Below are 20,159 nucleotides of genomic sequence, written 5' to 3' on the forward strand. Positions count from 1 at the left end.
TTGTGCGTCAGCTTTATTATGCTTATGGCTAATTCCATTGTTGTCACGGGGTCCTGGCGTGCGCTTCAGAGCAAAATTTGACTGGGCAACGACCCAGGTAGGTGAAGCTCTCCAAATTTTCGTTTAATTTCGCCAAGTAAGTTTGAGACCGAGTATTTTATGGGGTGTAATTTTAAGACTAATGGTTTCTAATCAAAAGTGACCGTTCATGCAGTGTTTCTCCCTTAAAATTATTAACTTTGACCAAAGAAATTTGACCGTGCTAATGACAGTTGATTGCATTATCGGGAGAAAGTCTGAAGTTAACATTTCCGTCTCACGGCCTTATCTTGAACAATGTTAGTAAATTTCGTCCAATTTAATGCCAAGGAATAGATTTTGTGAATATTGCATCTGGATGAGGTCATTTGAAAGTACGATAGTGCTTGAAATGTAGACACCTGAAAAACGGAAGTACACTAACTTTCCAGGCGATATCGTTATTGACAACTTCGTTCACAATATTCTCGTTTAATATCACGGCCGTTTAATACAGTTATTTCGTACAGAAGCATTCAGTTAACGATATGGCGGAGTTGACCTTTTGATGACCCGCATAGACGCACGCTACCCCGCCACAGATAGTTGCGTTCACGGTTTCCACAGCTAGGCCTCGGCGCTTGTGCGGGACGTATGAGCCATACACTGGCATACGTCAAAAAGTTTTGTGCATGCGCAAAAGTTTTCAGCGACCTCGACGTGCTACGACGTATACCAGCGTGCTTCAACGTGTAACTTACCCATCACGTATTCGACGTACGCCCAGCGTATTCGCCAATTTTTTCCATACGTTGGCATAGCTTGCTAAATCGTAAAGGAGTGATGGGGCCATTAGATTTTGAAATCGGGCAATCGTTCCCTAAGTTGCGCTGAATACAACACCGACACTGCTTACACCACAAAAAGAGTTATTTTAAACGAACTGCAGGTAAACTTAGACTATACTTTGTGGAGACTGAAAAGACACCGTTACTTGAGCTAAACGGATAAATCCTCTGTTCGGGTTTGATACCGATCAAATTCCCATAATCATGATAAACCGTCGGTGAAAGGTAATTATAAGCTGTACCTTGATAAGCTTGATGTGGACCAGGCAAATATGATCTTGCTGTTACTCACGTGGGTTTACCTCGCTGTTCTGATTGGCGTACGTCTTTCATGGAGGGGCTTCCCGAGCGATAACACCTTTAGCAATAGCGCCCCAACTTGGCAATATCTTTTGGGCGTGTACCGGTGATTACGGCGAGCTCATCATTCTAAATAAAGGTTCGATAACAGGGTATGTACACCGACTCCTTAATTCAGTTCTATCTATCTGAATCAGCTACTCAAAATAACCATCCTTCAATTTTGATGAATGACAATTTCTCGATCAAGGGCAAAGAGATAATGTTGATGGGTTACGACGTATTTCAAAGTCTAAAAGGCACACGCTCAAATAGTTTCTTGTTTATTTTCAACTTATGAAGAACATCGTGATTGTACCATACTATTTCTGCTGAGAGTGACGTCATTAAAGCTGTAAATCTGTCGATTTTTGAGTTATCGGAGAGGACCAGAGGGCTAACAAATACACAGAGAAAGTGCAAATACGTTGACCGTACAAGACAAAGTCACCTTAAGTGTGTCACTTTATTTCCTAGAAAAAGCTCCTTGTGCATAATATACAAACGATTATTTAAATTTACATCTTGCTTTTCCATGAAAATGAAAACTCAACGATAACGTCATACAGAGAAATCGGAAAACGTATACACATCTATATGTAAATGTTAAAAATGTATAGTACCAGAAATGTACATGAAAATTATTTTGTGTCTGGCTATAGTTATTAATACAAATGAAGACGTGCTAGAAATAGAGTGAAAGTCCATTACTGTAATTATGTAAAAGTAGGTGAATTTGACAAGAAAAACAAACTTCAAGCTGCTAAGTGAAGTCACCGGGACCTAGTACCTCCAAATTGAAAGACATAAAACTTTTGCTCAAACTTTCCATAAGGAAACTTTAAACAACACTCTTTCGAAATCAAGAGAAAAAACTAGGGGTCACCGTGCAAAGCTGTGCACTAGAGAAACACTTGAAATTCAAAATGGCTGCCGTCTCTGTATCAACTCCATGGCAAAAACTGAAATTTTTCATTTTCACAAAAATGAACCGGCAAAAATTTAATGTATTACATGAGCTTCAAAATGGGGCGCGGTCTACCTTCAGCAAATTACCTACGTTCCAGGACAGTCATAATGGACATGCACCCATCTTATACTTGACCTCGGGTGGAGAAAGTCAAGGCGATAAGTCTCCAGGGAGTAACCGTCTGAATAGCTCATTCGTAACAATTTTCATGTAAAACAACTGTTTGTATGACTTGCAAATGAAAATTATTTACGTTATGAACTTTTCAGCACCGTATTTCAGACTTGTAAACAACAAAGTTTGAATTTTTATGGGATATATTTTTCAAACAGAACCTTGTTTGGTACATGGGACTCCGAGAAAAAAAAACGCCGTTGATAAACGGGATTTACCGCCTCTCACAGTTGCGAAGAAAACGTTTCCGCACTATATGATCGAGTCACGGTTTTGGATATGTTTTGACCGCAGACATGAAGACGTAAAATACTGGAATTCGAAGACCATCTGTAGTGTGTAAGCATTTTTATGAGATTTCTTTGGCTTTCAAAGAAACAAACGATTTGATATGAGCTGCGGGTCTATGCATTTCGAGAGTTCAACCTTAAAGACAGAAAAATCGGCGTTTTTGTATGTGTTATAGTGAGTCATGCACCTAGACAGCCGACTATCGATCAGACGACCCGATATTTTTTACGCGCCAAGTACGACATGAGACATCTGCGACTAATTCAATGATCACTTCCGAAGAAGAATATTTTTTCAAGCAGTGGTACATTTAAAAAAGTGAAAGTGCTTTCAACAACAATAAAATATCACGAATTTGACAAATCAGAATAAATTTCGATGTGAAATACGAACGAAGTTGTAATTTTTGTGCCAGAATCTTACACTGACTTGAAAGCACCGTAGTGATAAGCTGTTGTCATAGCGACAAACAGCACGCAAACTTTGTCACGAGCGGTCAAACATTGCACATGCATCATCACGAAGTTGATAATATTTACACCTTCCATCAAATTTTACAACTAAGCATAGACCATCGAGAACTCTCGAGGGTCTATGAACTGAGTAACATTAAAAATGGTAAATTAATATGCATGAAACATGCTAGAGGATTTGAGTGAAGTATACAGTTTGCACCGACATATAGTTGAAAGGTGATCTCAAGTTGTGAACAAGAATGTGAAAACAAGAATTCAGTGTCCTGGGCCGATGTAAATCAGGGTCTCAGATTTGGAATATTTGACAGGCAGTGTACTTGAAGACAAAACACATATACCAGTACAGAGTCCACACTCTCATATCGGAAGTATATACACGCTTAGAAATCTTTATCTAAAATCTTTAAGAACTTGGAAGTTCACGGGTTTCCAACTTAGAAACCTTATGATGATATTGGTTGGGTGAGCACCCATCATATATTGTTGGGTAATCAAAAACATTAAACTCTGATATTAGCATACGGCTCCTAGGCCCCGTGATAAGTTTTATGGAGTCATGATTTCGGATCAAGAAGAGACAATGAACATTGAAATATTACTTCATGTTTACAGGAATACACTCAAAGATACTCAAAAAGAAAACGACGAACAAGAATAATAACAAACAATCGATTCTCTCCTTTTGTTCTGCACATAAAATATCTCCCGACTTGATGTTTTCTTGAAAGTCAACAACGCTTCTTGTCGTGGATTTGTAGTGACGATTACGACGTCCATTGCTCAGTTTACACATCGACCCCAGGTCATGATTTACATAAATAAAATTTAAATAGGTAAATTTCGATTGTGCTTTACATTTAAATAAATATCACATTGATAAAGATATTTCTCACTTAATAAAAGTGGATCAGAAAACATTGATCGCACCGAATTTCTACTGTAAATGTCTTCAGGATTTTTTGTCACCATGAGGATATTTCAAGTTTCAATTGGACAACGTTTCGGTAAAAATGTCCTGTACTGTGCGCCCTCAATCTTCCGATTCTTCCGATTCGGAATCGCTGAGTTCACTCGGCGAGCAAAGAATGCTTGAGCGAGTGTCCATGTACATCGACAACTGTCGCAAGTGGTCGGCTTCGAATGATTGCCTTCTAAGTAGCGGTGCCGGTTTGTGACCCGGATGACGGTTCACGAGGAGTTCCCTTTTCGGCGAAGACCGTAAATGCGACGGGGAAGAGTCCAACTTCAGATTGGCGCCGATGTCGGGCAGGGGCGGGTTGGGATTGATATTCAAGGGCGGGAAAATGCCTTGTCGTTTCTGCGAAAGTTCGTCGAGAAGCAGGGCGCCGGATCCCCGCCGTTCTAGGAGTGCGCCCCGAGGGGATCGCCGACGGGCCGATGGTGATGTTGGGCTGAGTTTTTCGAGCGAACTTTGCGTACTCCTCGGAGGTGAAGTCAAAGTCATATGTTTAGAGTTTCCTTGTGTTTCTCTCTCCGACTCGGCAACCATTTGTCGAAGTTGCGGTGGTACGTTTATGTTATGTATAGTCTGTCTTTTCAGGAGGGGAGGCGGCATACTCGGTAGGGAACCCCTCCTGCTCAAACGTCCACGAGGCTGCGGCAAGTCTCCACCAGACATTGCTTCGCAGGAACCCGCATGATCTTGCCGCGACGGAGGGGCAGACAACGACTTTTTCAGGTCCGGAGCCGCTTGCAATAACGAAGACGTCTGAAGAACGTCGATGCTTTGACGGCGGGTGATGCGTCGTCTTTGAGGAGGAGAGGTCGGCGGGCTGGGCGTACTGCCTTTGAGATGCGGAATTTGCAGTTGCATTTGACCAGCGGTGTCGCCATTTGTCAGGTGCGAGTTCAGAAGCTGCGGCTCAACCGAGCCTCTCCTACCTCTGGCTCGAGCTTTAGCCAACGCCTGCGGATCTGACTGGTAGTTCTCGATCGTCGCTCGTAGCTGAGCGCGCCTCGTTTTCAACACAGATCCTTGTGCCTGCACCTCCTCGGTCATTGACCCCGTGCTGGTGTACATCTTATCTCCATCGTTTCTTTCGCACGACGGTGACGCGCTCTTGACCGCAGCAGCGTCCTCGTGGTCCGTTTGACACAAACTTTCCTTTCCGGTCGACTTGTGCGAAGGAACGGGAAATTTGAAAATCAAATCACCGCCGTCCTCATTCGAAGACGTGCTCGGCACCGGACTCGGTGTAGCCGAACTGGCGCGAAGTTCGATGTCAGACGGTGTTGCACACTTATAAAAGGGCGGGCTGCTCGACAAGGTCGACGGAACATCTAGATATTGTTTTGTTTCTCTGTGATGCCTGTTGTTGTTTGTTGTGATGATAATCACTTCTTTGCCCTTGGCTTTGCAAGCGTCGACGAGCAGTTTCAGAACTTTCGCGTCACCGGAGTCGACAGCATACACAAGAGCTGATGAACCGCCCTTTTCCTCCAGACGAGGGTCCGCATCGTGATCGAGCAAAATTTTGACAACTTCATGGCCAGCCTTCTCCATGCTGGCGTACATTAGGGCAGTTTTGCCGTGTTTATCTTTGATGTTGGGATCCGCTTTATTCTCAAGTAGATATTTCACCATCTTCGCTCGGCTGACGCTTTGCGTGTCCTTGTGTTTCGTCATACAGGCGATCATAAGCGCTGTCTGTCCTTCGTCGTTCACCCCGTTGATGTCCGTTCCCCCTTCGATTAGCAATCGGGTCAGACGAAGTCTGCCGAGCCAGGCTGCTTTCAGAAGTGCATTCCCTTCCGTTTGTATTGGTTCGACGACACCTTTCGAAAAAACGATATTGCTCTCCATTCTCATGGTGAGTTGCGCCACCCAGCGGAACGGTGATTAGTGACTTACGGGATGATGGTACGCCCTCCTGTGACCGAACTACAAAGCTGCGGCTGTATTTGTTTACGACGGGTATTTCACTCTCTCGCAGTGCCGGGGACCTCAGTCACGTGGTACATCGGTTTCCTGGGTGGTCCTTAGTTCAGACCTACAAGGAGAGAAACAAAAGTGGGTGGTCAGTCTGTGCGCTCGACCTATGTGTGTGGCCTATCAGAGCCTAGCTAAAGCCTCTGTGTGGTCCGTCCCATATCAGAATCACACGTCACTGTCGTGAGGGTCCAGAACACACAGGGAATGCGATCTCCAGGGAAATTTTCCTGTGTTTGTTCCCGTAAAAAGTCAATACTTCTGCTAAGTCTAGCAAATGTCGGTGTTTTGAGAAACCTGCGATATCCCTCCCCTCCCGTCTATTTTAGTATGGGAGGGATTTATTAATAATCAGTGAACACTCTCGTGTCATCGACCCACATGATTGAAAGTACGTATACTGGTGAGTCTGGTTGAGATCGTTGGGTGGTATGGCCAAATTTGCATCACTGTTCAGCTGCTCCGTCATATCACGGTGATATGTTAATGTACAACTTCGAGCAGGGTGGGCGAAATAATACAGTTTGCAGTTAGAGCAGCTAGCTGGTCGCAAACACCGACAGCGCGGCGATGGAGTGTACCCGTTGCGTAAACCGCTTGTTCCACTCACTCTGAACCGGAGAACTCGAGACCTTAAAGGAACTGTTTTGACCTCATGGAATAGGCCATTTGCCTGTTTATTTTCATCTCGTTCTAGAAACAGCAGGAGACTTCTTGGACCAGACGCCGCCCCGCTGTACATCGGCGTACCCGAGCTCAGTTCACCGAATAGCCAGAGAACTGTAAGTTACTACCGACCCCCATGGGTACGGGAAACCATGGAGGTAGATGGGGGAAACCGATATAGTTCATAAGGAGAGCATGATTGTGCCGTTGTAAAGAACGGATAGTTTTGAAAGGGGTTGTTCTACTAACTTGTAAACAACCTCGGATCGGCGCATAAGAGGTTTGTGCAATCAGCAGGTAGGGATGTACGGTATCCGTTGGAGATCGACAGACTCGGAATCAGTTTGGCTCTTGTAATATTTCAGGAGGGCCGTTCGAAGTCACTCTATCATTAAAAATGTACTAAAATGAACTGCAACATTTTGTCAGATTTATTATCGACTACCTTGTAAAGTTAGAAAATCCGGACATGGTTTGATCACAGTCCCTCCAAAGTTTAATGCACGTCCACCAGACAAGGCGGGTCACGTGGTTTTGTTTTTCAGTTTACTTGGAATGAACGAATATCGACCTGTTGATGAGCCAAAGACAGAGAGGAAATGACACATTATAACAGGGCGGGTTGCTCGTAGTTGGGTTGCTTGCGTGGAACCCACTCGAGATGATGCGGGATGAGTACATAATCTTTCATGCCGAAAGGGTCGCTGTTTACAAATCCTACAACTCTCTGTATTTCTTTCTATATTTTTCCGTTTCATTTGAATTGTAACCGAGCAATTGTATATATTCACACCGAAGCACTGCGTCCTGTCAGAGCGATATACTGAGCGATTGCAGAGCGTTTCTGTCCCGGACGACTGTAATTTTTCCTGAAAGTAAGTCACAATGCCCGGGGATATTCCATTTGATACCTATAGTATATATGGCCGTCACAAAAGCAAAAGGTCATGCGTACCATCTGGTCGGAAAATACAGCTTTAATCCTCCGACGAGTCTTAGATTGATAATTATTTCGACGGAGAAACATAACTTATCATCGGCCTATGAATATCAAAAGGGGAATGGTGTATGTTCTTAGGCCGAATGTCACATTAAAAGTGGCCACAGCACTGTCGTCTGCGTCGAGATTATGGCGGTCTCCTAATTCAAAACCTGCGGCCGTCATCACGGTGAAACTGTTTTTCAAGGAGAAATTTCGACTGGAAGAGTCCATTTCTGCGCAGGGGGTCAGAGTACGACATGGGACCAAATATTTAAATGTTGTCATCATTTGATTGCTGTTTACTGTAAATTGAGCTTTGTCATTTAGATGTTTTTGTCTGGAAATGATCATTAAACGTTTTCTTTCTCGAAAATTTTATTATTTTACTTGAGGTACCCTCTTGCGATGTCCCCTTGCGATAATGTTAACGCCCCTTTATCACCAAGCATCGATTGTAGTTCGTCTGTGCAGGTTTTACGTGAAAATGTTACTGACCAGCGTGCCAGTTATACACGCCTTGACGCACAGAGTTTGTCCTCCTTAAAGACCAAAAATAATAAATGTGATAACGTCAAATGATTTCATCTCTTACTATCATTTACCAGCATCTAGATCACAACCACAACTAAGCTCTACATGTAAAAGCCCGCTGGTGTGCTGTATACAACAACAATGCTTCACGTCACAGGCTGAGGGAGAATGGGAATTCGGCTCTATTAACACATAAATATTTACCAATCTCAAAGGGAATTTAATTCGCTCGTGCTAAATTCAATGTAAAGTAGTAACGAGGTAGTCAACATTGAGTCAGCATGGCACCAGAGACTAATACGGTCGTTAGATTTCACTGGTTTGGTGCCGCAGTCACCTTTGCCATATGCTAACGGGTCGTTTATTGTACCTCTGATCTTTTTCATAATCCTCACGCATAATACAAGTCACGACGCGCTGTTTACCAAAGTTTGTAGAAAGCGCACTGTTGATCTGTGTATCGGGTTTCGATCGCGATTTAACTGTGCTCCTTTGCACCATGCGCGATCTCTGTCTCTCTCTGCTCTCTCTCTCTCTCTCTCTCTCTCTCTCTCTCTCTCTCTCTCTCTCTCTCTCTCTCGTCAGAATTGTGAAAAATTAAACAACTCCACAACAAAATACAAGTCCGATTTATCCGGAGTCCTTGTTTACCTGCTCGCAGTCAGATCTTCGTCGTGCGCGGTGTAAAAGATACTGATCGATACGTAATTAGCGATTCATGAAAAAATACAGTTTAAAGTAAAGTCGGCAAAAAGCGGAGGGAGAGACGAAAAATATGTAAAAAGTTACTGACATGGCATTCAAGTATCACAGAATCACTTTTCTTTGGTTTGGTATAATTTACTTTAGCGGCGAAAATCAACATGAAAATTTGTCAGGAGGTCAGGCAACCATTGCTAGGCGGAGGTTCATTCTAGAACCACCCGACGCATTTTTGATGCCTGGAGTTTTCCCCTTCGAGTTGTTCATGATTTAAAGTTCGTTTTTGATGGCCGATTATGGTTGAACAGAAAAATCGGCGGAGTGTAGATGTTCGGAAAATGTAGGCCCTGCCAGACAGGTCAAAGCGCCACCCTCTGTCCTTGAGCTCTTCATAATAAGTTGGCCTGGACATAAACAACTATAGTTCTTCGCCTGTCAAGGACTTATGCATATATTCTCAGCTCTCCCCGTGCCATTATTGTCCGCAGTGCAAATGATCGACCAATCTGGCTGTCAACCGCTTTGCTCTGGCCATTGTGAAACGAAACGATCGATCTCTCAACACAAAAACAACGGGACATAACCACACAATACACAACGTTCTGCAGTTAATACGTACACAATAACTCTATTAAAACTAGACCCGTTTTAAACTCGAATTCGATCGATCTTCACGCTCTTCTGCTAGCACCAAACAATAAGGTCGGAGATCCTGCTTGTGGCGCATGTGTTCTACTGTAACAATTGTTCACCAACAGACGGGCGCGATCCGTTACTCGTTATGTACGAGCCACTCTTATCGGCAAGTGCTACAAATTGTAGAGTCGAACCTCTAGCCACCGCTAAAGATGCTCCGTCTACTATTCTTGTCCGTGAGATCAAAAGTAGCGCCGTAAATTAAGCTTTCGGTGACGAAAGTTCAAGCTGTTCTCAGCTGAATCTTTAGCAAGCAGTGAGGACTCGACGTGCGCGTTAAATAGAACTGAAGTGTAACAACAAATCCATACAGACCCGCTGAAAGCTAAGGTCATAAAACGCATATCAAGTATGCAACTTTGATCATACATAAGTCAAGAAATGTCTGCCCTCGTGCTTGATTCAGAGGGCTATTCAACTTGGTTTGAGCTTGTGCAGGACTTGTTTATTTATCACATTTTTATTTAGTTTCATCTATTTATTTATTTATTTATTTATTTATTTATTTATTTATTTACTTACTTACTTATTTACTTACTTAATTCCTTCCTTATTAATTAAATACTTTTCATTGGTCATTTATTTGTTGGCTCATGTTCGTTTTGACCCAAACCTAAATGGATAACGTACTGAAAGCCCTAATAAATAATCGATTTCAATAAAAATTATTATCCATTGTATCAATTATTCATGAGAAAAAAATTGAATAAGATAATGTGTCCCGTTCTCATTTATCAAAATGCTGTATAAGGACAGTTTGTGTAAGCTGTGTAATGGGTTATGAAAAATTGCGTGATAAATAAATGATTTCTGCCAGTGGCGAGCACCGTTTGGAGTACGCTCTATTACTGATCTCGAAGTTTGTAATGTGTTTTAATTACCAACATGATTGATTCGAGCTCATGAAAGATCACACAAAGATCACGTGATCACACAAATGTTCCGCCAATCAAATGTCCCGTTCGTTATTGAATATGTCTGTAATTTGAGATTGGCGCGCGCGAAACATGATTGTTCAATCTTAAAGTCTACCAGAATCATCAATAATGGTTGGAGTCCGCTGTGAACTATGACACCTGACTGGCCGTAGCATCAATGACATGCTGTGTTGTGTCGTCAGCTGAGCAACAGAAAATAATTTCTTTATCAGTGACACCAAACAAGAGTTTATTAAGAGACACGTTACCAAATGGTTCTGTTTTTAAGTTTTGGTTTGTTTTTGTTTTATATTTTGCTTCATTTTTGTTTCGTTTATTTTGTCTAGTTTCGCTTTGTTTTAACTTTTGAAGAAACGTGCCTGGTTTAAAGGTGTTGATTCTTGCATGTGCATTCAACTAGAGTTGGTAATAATCCGTTGAAAGTTACCGGCCGGAACACATCCAAAGAGGTACGTGTACCAACGTCTTACACACATGAATGTATCAGGTTTTTTTGTTAATCAAATACACCCTTTTTCATCTGTAAACCCAATGATGACGCGGCTATACTATTTTATCAATGTTCTGAAGATAGTGTAACTCATGCACTTGCGTGAACAGTTCACGATTTCGTTCCAGTCAGCATCACGGACGGCATTCAACTGTCAGAGGGCGCTGCCCACACAAAAATATTTCTCGAAACCACCCTTTCTCTATCAAATGACGTCGCTATCAAGAACTTTGGGTGTAAAAATCTCATCGCACAGTACAGCATGTCATGTAAATTCGCCGTGTACAAAGATTAGCTCATGCTGATTGGATGCGCTCTATCACCCCGAGGTTATCACTGACATGGCTGACAATCTCATCATCTTTGCTATTTTTGAACATCTGCGCGTATCTTACTTTTCACCGTTTCGTTGCTCTCATTTGCATGATTATTAATATCGAATTGCATCTCTGTATTTTGACATGTGTCCATGTTACGATCGATTGTTTCTTCATCTGTACTTACCTACAAAGGTACTTTCGATATAGCCACAGCTAGCTACAACAGCAATTTACGTTTGGCGGCAGCGATTTGCTACATGTGACATCAAGCATGGGGAGCTATTCTTTCTTCCCTGTGGATAAAGAGCAATTTCCGTCGACTTGGAGAATTCATTTGTCAGGGCGAGCTCTTGTAAGTGTCTCTGTCAACTCAAATTGTTCTGAAAGTTGTAAAAATTCATCTCAGAAAGCGGCTGAATGGAGACGATGAAGAATTATTTATTGGCTTTTTCACAGTTCCGTAGCGATATCGGTGGAGTCTTTTCGTGGAGTCTTCTGAAAGCATGGTTTGTCAGTGTACTCTCCGAATGCCGAGTAAATAAAGTGACACTGGTGTAGAGAAAGGCTCCTTACATAGGGCTAATTGAGAAAATGCACGGCTCTTCGGCTATAAAGTCAAATGCTGCGAATGAAGGTCCACATAGTAGCGGGGATATCAGAGGGTGATTAGTCACAGGACAGTTAATTGCCGTGTACTGGTACAGTCGTAACGGGAGGTCGTAGTACACTGGGCATGTCGAGTAACGCAATTTTGGCAATTGGAAGCTTATTAGTGAGGTATGTGTACGATAAAAATGAGCCAAAAGATAATTATGATGATGATGCTGGGATATTTCGACGACGATGACGACGACGACGACGATGATGATGATGATGATGATGATGATGATGATGATGATGATGATGATGATTGTAAAGATGCTAGAGATGAGTTTAAAGAGGACAAAGATCACACGAAAAGCAGCATCCTGGAAGATATGGTTATAACGGCACAAGCGTATTCGAAGGTTTTAACTTACCAGCTTACAGAACTCATAGCAACAGGTAGACTGGACGAACTCAGCCTTGGCGAGGTTAGTCCGTAAATCTACAAATACAATCCCAAGTTAATATCGTTTGTCTTTGTGAACTGCCGCGATGACGACACGCTGCGCGCACTGACGGAGACATCAACAATGACTGAGCGCTTCCAACCTGCACTCACGGCAATATGTATTGTTCGCGGAGTCTAAATTTAGAAATAATCACCAACACGCTTAGCAATTCGTTAGACGTAGGTGATTCGCAAGGGGGTTTAGCGACTACGTCACAACCAATGACACTTAGCATAATCAAGTGAGCGGTCTTGCTCCTATACTAATGGCTGAGAGGGGCATCTTGTCGCTGAACTCAAAATCATAAAATATTAAATGTTTTCCTTCCTTGATATTTGATACTTGTTTAGACAGATGTTCCAGCGATTATCAGTGCGTATGGAGCCACAGTCGACACTATTCCTTCAATATTTTCAGAAGGCAGCTTATCACCTTCAAATCCAACGTCAAAGTTTCATATATACATATTCATGAACATAACATTGGCCTGATGTGTTTTCGATGATTTTCAGGACATTGTGTGACGATGTCGCTGTGAGAAACTTGGAAGTGAAGGCAATTGTTGTCAATCTACTATAAATCTTTGTTCCTCGGAAATTGATTTCGATAGTCCGTCACCAAGTTAGTTCTTTGTTGATTAGTAATAGTTAGTTTATAGTTAGTTAGATAATTACAGTAGTTTATTAATTTAGTCGGTTGGTTGGTTGGTCATTTTGCTAGTAAGATAGTTAGATAGTTATCTAGCTGGTCGGTTGGTTGGTTGGTTGGTTGATTGGTTGGTTAGTTGGTTAGTTAGTTAGTTAGTTAGTTAGTTAGTTAGTTAGTTAGTTAGTTAGTTAGTTAGTTAGTTAGTTAGTTAGTTCGCAAAATTACCTTTAGATAGCTAGTTATCCCCTTCTGCAATCTTTATATGTATCTTTTGGTATTCTCATTTCTCAGGCCGTTGTGTCGAAAGTATCAGTATAATGATGAAAACCCCGTTAGCAATATCTTTTTGAATTTCGCTTACCAAAAATATCTACCAATCTTAATGTTTTTGATGATTTCCGGTTATTAAGCCATATTGTCTTTGAAATATCTTTATTTTAATGGTTGTCGGCGATGGATTCGGTCGGTTGTTCACAGGTCTAATACATGGTCGCTCGTGGCGACCATATTTGACTCGCAAGTCGAAAATTCCTCACTGTTAAATCTAGGATGTACAATTGTCACCAATGTCTGAAAAACGTTCTGTGGTCGCAGTTTGGCAAGCATTTTGACACAAGTTGCTTTTGATTTCAAACCATCTTCTCACAAACAAATGCAAGAAAAGATGCAGCTAATGAGGCTTTAATGTGACACTTTTATTACGATAAGAAAAGAGTGCTATACATTTGGTTATTTGCCGAAAAACCAGAAGCAACACGTGTCTCAGATAACTCTGTCGTCTTGCCCTTCGTATCGCAAGCTACGTTATCCTTTAAACTTGACTTAGTCTTCCAAAGCTGGCTAACTCTCGCCATTGACGCCAAAATGCAAATGTTGTCACATCAATTTGAGTTTCAGAGTATCCTGAACATTGAAAGCTTTCTAATTTCACCCACGCACTAAGATTACATATTAACCGGAAGCCGAGTATACGAGTCAGAGTTTATTGAGCTCTTCGTGTCGCAAGCAAAGTTATCTTTTAACTGGAATTTGCTCAAGATAGCTTGAACAGACTTTCAATTTTAATGTCTATTTTACTATGTCAATATTTTTAAGTACTTGTTATTGTTCTAAACACGATTGTCTCGCCCTTAAGTATTTTTTTAATAATTTTAATGGCTGTACGGTGTCAACACCCTTGATGAAAAGGCATCAGAATTTTATATCAGATAGTTGTGTACATTTGACTATTGACACAGCATCGCTCCTACTTGTTGACGCTGTCACACTGTCAAACTGGTCGATGAAAAAAGCTTTTTCCAAATGAAATATTACATATCTTCATCTTAATGTCACTTGAAATGTATTGGCAATGCGTCAGTATCACGCCCGGATGATGTTTGTTTCTACTGTCTTGACGGAAAGTTAAACGTTTAATGGTATTGAATCGATAATTATAGATGCGCGTGTGAAAATGAAATTTTCCATCGTGTTATGAAAACAGTCTTCTGATCAAAACACTCTGACAGACCTATAACGTAATCGGTTTGATCCTCGTTGTAAAAAATGGAATTTAATAAGTCCAGAGGTCGAAAACTTGAGTATAGGGCTGACTAAATTTATACGGCTGACTAATCATAGACAGCAGAACAGAACCAATACAGTGTGGACTGACAAAGGTTTCTCTAATTGCCAGTCGGAAAGCACTTGAATGGGTTCGGGACTTTCATAACTCGTAGTCGAGCGTTTAGCGTTGCATTTGAAACGGCTATACAAGGTGTGAGTTCTCAACAGAATATATACGTTACAAGGTAATTCTCTCCTACTCGTTAAACGTCCTCTCCAATTAAGTGCTGTCTGGCGTGCGTCGACGAGAGAAAAAAAAAACTCGCATCTTAAGTCATCTTAGATAATTGTCGCGTTTTGGGTAGGATAACCTTGACGAAGACTACTCTGGAAGCAATAACGACCACGTCGATGATGATGATGATGATGATGATGATGATGATGAGGAGGAGGAGGAGGAGGAGGAGGAGGAGGAGGAAGAAGAAGAAGAAGATAAACAAGGAGGCGGCGGGCACGACGCAAATGATTATAATAATGGTAATTAATTCGACGCGTCTGCATTATTTTGTTACGCGCGATGAGACATTTACAATGTGACAGGATTCGACGTCACCAGCCGACTATTTTGGGAGAAAATCTTCAAAGGCTGTTCTGAACGACATATATTTTACAGAATTGTGATAAATGAAATTTTCCGTTCTAAGCCATTTTTATAAAATTTGTACATTTCTAAAAGTCGCTATTAATCCTTTCGAAGATTTTGGACACCTCCTACTGGTTTCCGCTTACAGAAGCCTTGGCTGTGCTCAGGTCAGACAAAATACAAGTGGTATGAAAACTGCGACCTCATGTATGGAGGGAATCATTAGTTTCCTGGCCTTCTAGAAAGTCGCGGCTTTATTTCCGCTCCAGGAATGTAGTGCGTCTAGCTGCTGCTGCTGCAGGAAGACCTACGGTTACAACCGTACGATTAATGAAGCATATAAATAACATTGTTACTGGAACAGCGCCACTTACGACAGCGCTCTCCCATCAACAGCCGTGGCACAACACATTGAGTTTCTACTGGAAAGCCAAGTAAGTGATTCAAGTGAAAACTAAAGGTCAACAGTTTGCTTCATCAGCTGATCAAAAGTCTGCTCCATACAACACTGTATATCAAGAAAACAATTAAGGCGCTACATGATCTGAAGGGAGAGAGCCTTTTGTCCTTCCCTGAGCCATGTGTGTGTGTGCTTTGCATCGTACCCTGTGCAATCCTACTGGCTGGACAACTAAGCAAGGAAGTCTCTTCAACTATCCAAACCGCACATAATGAGCGTACCAATCTCTTGGTGACAGGCTCGACGTTTTGTTTTCGTTTTGGGGGTTTGATTTGTTTTTTTGCAAGGTCGACTTACCAGCTGAGTGAAATTTTCAAATGCATAAAAACCACATCACCAAATCATTAAGTCTGTAAATAGAATGAGTGCTTCTATGATATATTTGTTACTTACTATCATTATATATATATATATATATATATATATATATATATATATATATATATATATATATCACAAAATGTATACAATATATACATATATACATATATGTGAGCGTGTGTGTATATGTATATATATATATATATATACACGTATATATATATGTGTGGGGGTTTGTATAGTAATAGAAATTACTTCAAATACAAAGTAATGATATCTGTTACTTAAGTTTCATGCATTCTGCAATCTTCAGACAGAAGAGGATGCATGAAACTTAAGTAACGGATATTATTACTTCGTACTTGAAGTAATTTCTGTTATTAGTTTATAACTTTCTGCTTTCCGCATCGAGCACTGTAATTTTCCATGAGGACATCTGTATACTTCGATATATATATATATATATATATATATATATATATATATATATATATATATATATATATATATATACACAGAAACAGTATCCATATGTGTGTGCATTGTATCTGTATCGATAAAGGCAAAACCAAACATAATTCAACATAGCGAAAAGGGCAACATAAGTACCCTTTGCCGGAAACTGTCATCGAAGTACAGCTTAGCAACACGATGAGGTCACTGTTCGTTGTAAATGAGTCATGTGGACTTGACGAGGTTGACCGCGTGCTAAAAAAGGCACCGACATTCACCCCTAACCTACTAATTGACAGCATAAGAAATATCACCGGCCTCTGAAATTGCCAGCGCAGCTCCCAAAAGTAATATCTCTTCGTTAATATATCGGCCAGTGTAAGCAAATGACATCAGACAAAATAATCGAATTTCAATTTTTTACTCGGAAATTATGTCCACTGGGACTGAAATCCTATTTGATTACGTTAACACACAGACGAAGCTATAAAGAGTCTATTTATAGACTCATTTGCCACTGTGACAGTGTGTAATAAAAATGCTTTTCATAGTCCAATATGTAAAATTATACTGCAGGTTTGTTTCGAGTTTCGAAAGAGGGTTGGCACTAGGAAAGACGGTAGTATGGCCTGCAAGCTATTATTTTTATTCAGGATCGATGAATAATTAATTTGGTGTTCATTAATATTGGAACGTTTGCTGTGACGTTTTCAGTCTTATTTGAATTCTCTAAAAGGACAGGGGGACAAGACGGCTCTGTATCAGACTGCAGGTTGGCACAGACGGCAAACTGTTCTCTGATATGCAGTCTCTCAATGTGCTTGCTATCAGTTTAATATATCAACTTTATGAGAGAAGCCGAAATCCTTTGAAAAATGTCTTCAATACTCACTTGAGACCTCTTTTAACAACTTTCACTAGAGCGTCCCACTTCAACAAAGGCTTGGCCCTGCGAGAGATGTCAACGATTCGTGGAGGAAGGAAATAACGATTTTTTTTTCGAGGCGATAGAGATGGCTGGTTAATTGTATGATTTGTGTTATCATAAAATTAAGAAATCACGTGACTGACTGACTCATTCACGTGTGTATATTTCCATTAGTCAATTCCTGGCGCTTTGAAATCTTTTCATCGAAAGTTACATCTCTGGGAGGACAGGCTACAACTTGATAATGTCATTGACCACGTGTAATTCAAGGATTCGCTGACGCACATTGCCGGAGATCAAACAGCCGACGGGAGACTCTTGTGATCATAGACCGACGGCACTAGAGCGGCAACGGTGCGAATGTGAAAGGTGCAAAGCTAATCAACCGATCATGCGGCGGCCATTACAGGGGAATCCCTCAACATGATTTTCAACTCTGACATTTAAACAGTGCGTATCGTTTCAATTAAAGGTGTCTATTGTCGAGAAGGTATCATAATGACGTTAGTAGATCCGGACGCTTTATGATGTTTGTCTTACGAAATCTGCTGCGCATGTGTACACGCACCACCTCGTTTACAGAGACAAGCCAGAATCGAATGGAATGTTATCGGGATAGCTATCATTAAGGTTTGATAATGTACGCTACCATTCCAAAAAATGTTGGGACATTCTTGAAGTTGACTTTTCTGAAATAATCTTTATGTGTACATTGCAAAGATATGAAAAAAATATGGGGTACCCATGCAAAATTTTTGAAAAAACACATGCTAAAATTGACAGAAAACCTCTAAATCTCCCTTTTTGCGAAATTTGCACTTACCAGCAATCTTTATTTCATTGCAAACGATTAACAGATCCTAGTGTGCATACCACATTTTTGCATTGCCAGGACAGCTGAATTAGGATAATCAACTAAACTTTGTGATGTCTTGTCTTAAAGATTAAATATTAGACCCTAAATTTATCATTTAACTGTAAAATTAGTCTTTTTAACAATATAAACTTCATATAAATGCACAAATAATTTTCAAAATGTTAAAAAGTACAGCAATATCTATCAAACAGATAGTGTTCTTTGATTTAGAAGCAAAAAAAGTTGGGGTCACCACGCAAATTTTTCTTACTAAACAGCAAAAAGTGACGAAAAAAGGTGAATTTTGTTAGACCTGAGATTTGACCCTCTAGCTTACTGATATTATGTCAGAGCTACAATTGTTAATTATTCTCTTTCTTGATCTTTCAAAATAAAAATAACTGTCGATTTTTCAGTGCAAAAATATAATTTCGGTTGTTTTGATTCATAAAAACTTCTGAAAGAAATATTATAAGGTCACTAGCATGATTTTTTGCCATTTTGTCCTGTTATTCACGCTCACCAGGTTAGGTAGTCTAAAAGGAACATGTACATCTTCTGGACAAAAGAGGGCGCTCTCCTATATAGAATGGTAGCGTACTACCTTAAGGTTTGATAATATCTGCGACAGTTTTTGTGACGTTTTGCAATCTGTCAGAAATTTTGCAAATTACTGAGCACAAAATGAATTCAGCAACGGACTGAAATACGTCTTGCCAACATGAACTTTTCAGCACGCACAGAACGGAGCGGTTTTGGCAAGCGTTTACACATGATAAAAAACGCATTTCAGCGTCGTCTGCGTAGAGTGACCAGGTGCTGTATTTGATGAATGTAATAAAAAACTATAGTGTCTGGGAAAACAATTAATTTCCCTTTAATATATGCAAATTGAGCTGTGTAAGTACGACGTAAACAAAACGGGGTTATAGAGGTCGAATTGGTTTCCGGTAAGTTCAACCTAGAGACGAATGAGCTGTAATTTTATCGTTACAAAACAACATCACACGATACGAAGGCAGAATCTGTGATATTTTACTGTTCTCCAGTTACTGATTAAACATCTCTTATTTTTGGAGTAGGAAAAAAACCTTATCTTTTTATCATTCATTCATTCATTTTTTGGAAAGTTATTCTCATTTATTAGTTTGTTGATGTAGTTAAGCTTAAATTCTCTGCGTAAAGAACTTTTAACGAATCGTGCAGAAAATTTCTCTATTTATATATTATTTGTATGTCTGTTTATTTATTTACTTATTTTATCATTTATTTATTTACATATATATGCTTTTTGTTTGTGTGTTTATGTATTCATTTATCAATCATCTACTGGTATTTATGTTTGTTCTATGTTGGTCGGGTCGTTGGCTAGTCAGCTGGCTTGTTGATCGTTTATTTGCTCGCGTAGACATTTATTTATTTGGTCATTTAGTTATTTGTTCCCCGCTGACACAAATGTCCTTGAGCAGTCTCCGTTTGTCTCAGAATTGGAAGTCGTACCGCACTTCCAGAAAATATCAACGCTATTGATTGTTAGATGGGGTGGCTTGAGAAGAAGGGCTTGATAATAACTGAGAAAGGATATGAATAACAATATAACGATCATTGATAATACCGTCTCCATTTAGTGATTAATTCCTTTTTTAGTTATAGAAAAAAATGTCTTAACATCTGAATAGTATTTGCTTCGTTGAAGATTTTATCTGTCTTCGAGTTATGTGTTTTCCCGACAGGATTTCGTGGCATTTTGTTTTTTGGACAAATTCACACATCGATCGTACAGAATTAAATACACTTTTTGTTGCATCAATTCTGGTTTC

General features: G+C 40.4%; 1 protein-coding gene across 7 annotated transcripts in view; it reads right to left on the bottom strand.

Moving 5' to 3' along the window:
- Positions 1-1,629: 1,629 nt before the first annotated feature.
- LOC139116817 (ankyrin repeat domain-containing protein 34C-like) overlaps positions 1,630-20,159 on the bottom strand; it is a 148,704-nt gene continuing 130,174 nt past the window's right edge. For all 7 annotated transcript variants that reach the window (XM_070679501.1, XM_070679498.1, XM_070679499.1 and 4 more), the window contains one exon: positions 1,630-6,127. In XM_070679501.1, the coding sequence (XP_070535602.1) occupies positions 4,147-5,946 (1,800 nt within the window). In that variant the 5' untranslated portion in view covers positions 5,947-6,127 and the 3' untranslated portion in view covers positions 1,630-4,146. The remainder of the gene's footprint in view (positions 6,128-20,159) is intronic.

This window comes from Ptychodera flava, chromosome 18, assembly GCF_041260155.1.
Source record: "Ptychodera flava strain L36383 chromosome 18, AS_Pfla_20210202, whole genome shotgun sequence".
Classification (NCBI taxonomy): Eukaryota; Metazoa; Hemichordata; class Enteropneusta; family Ptychoderidae; genus Ptychodera; species Ptychodera flava.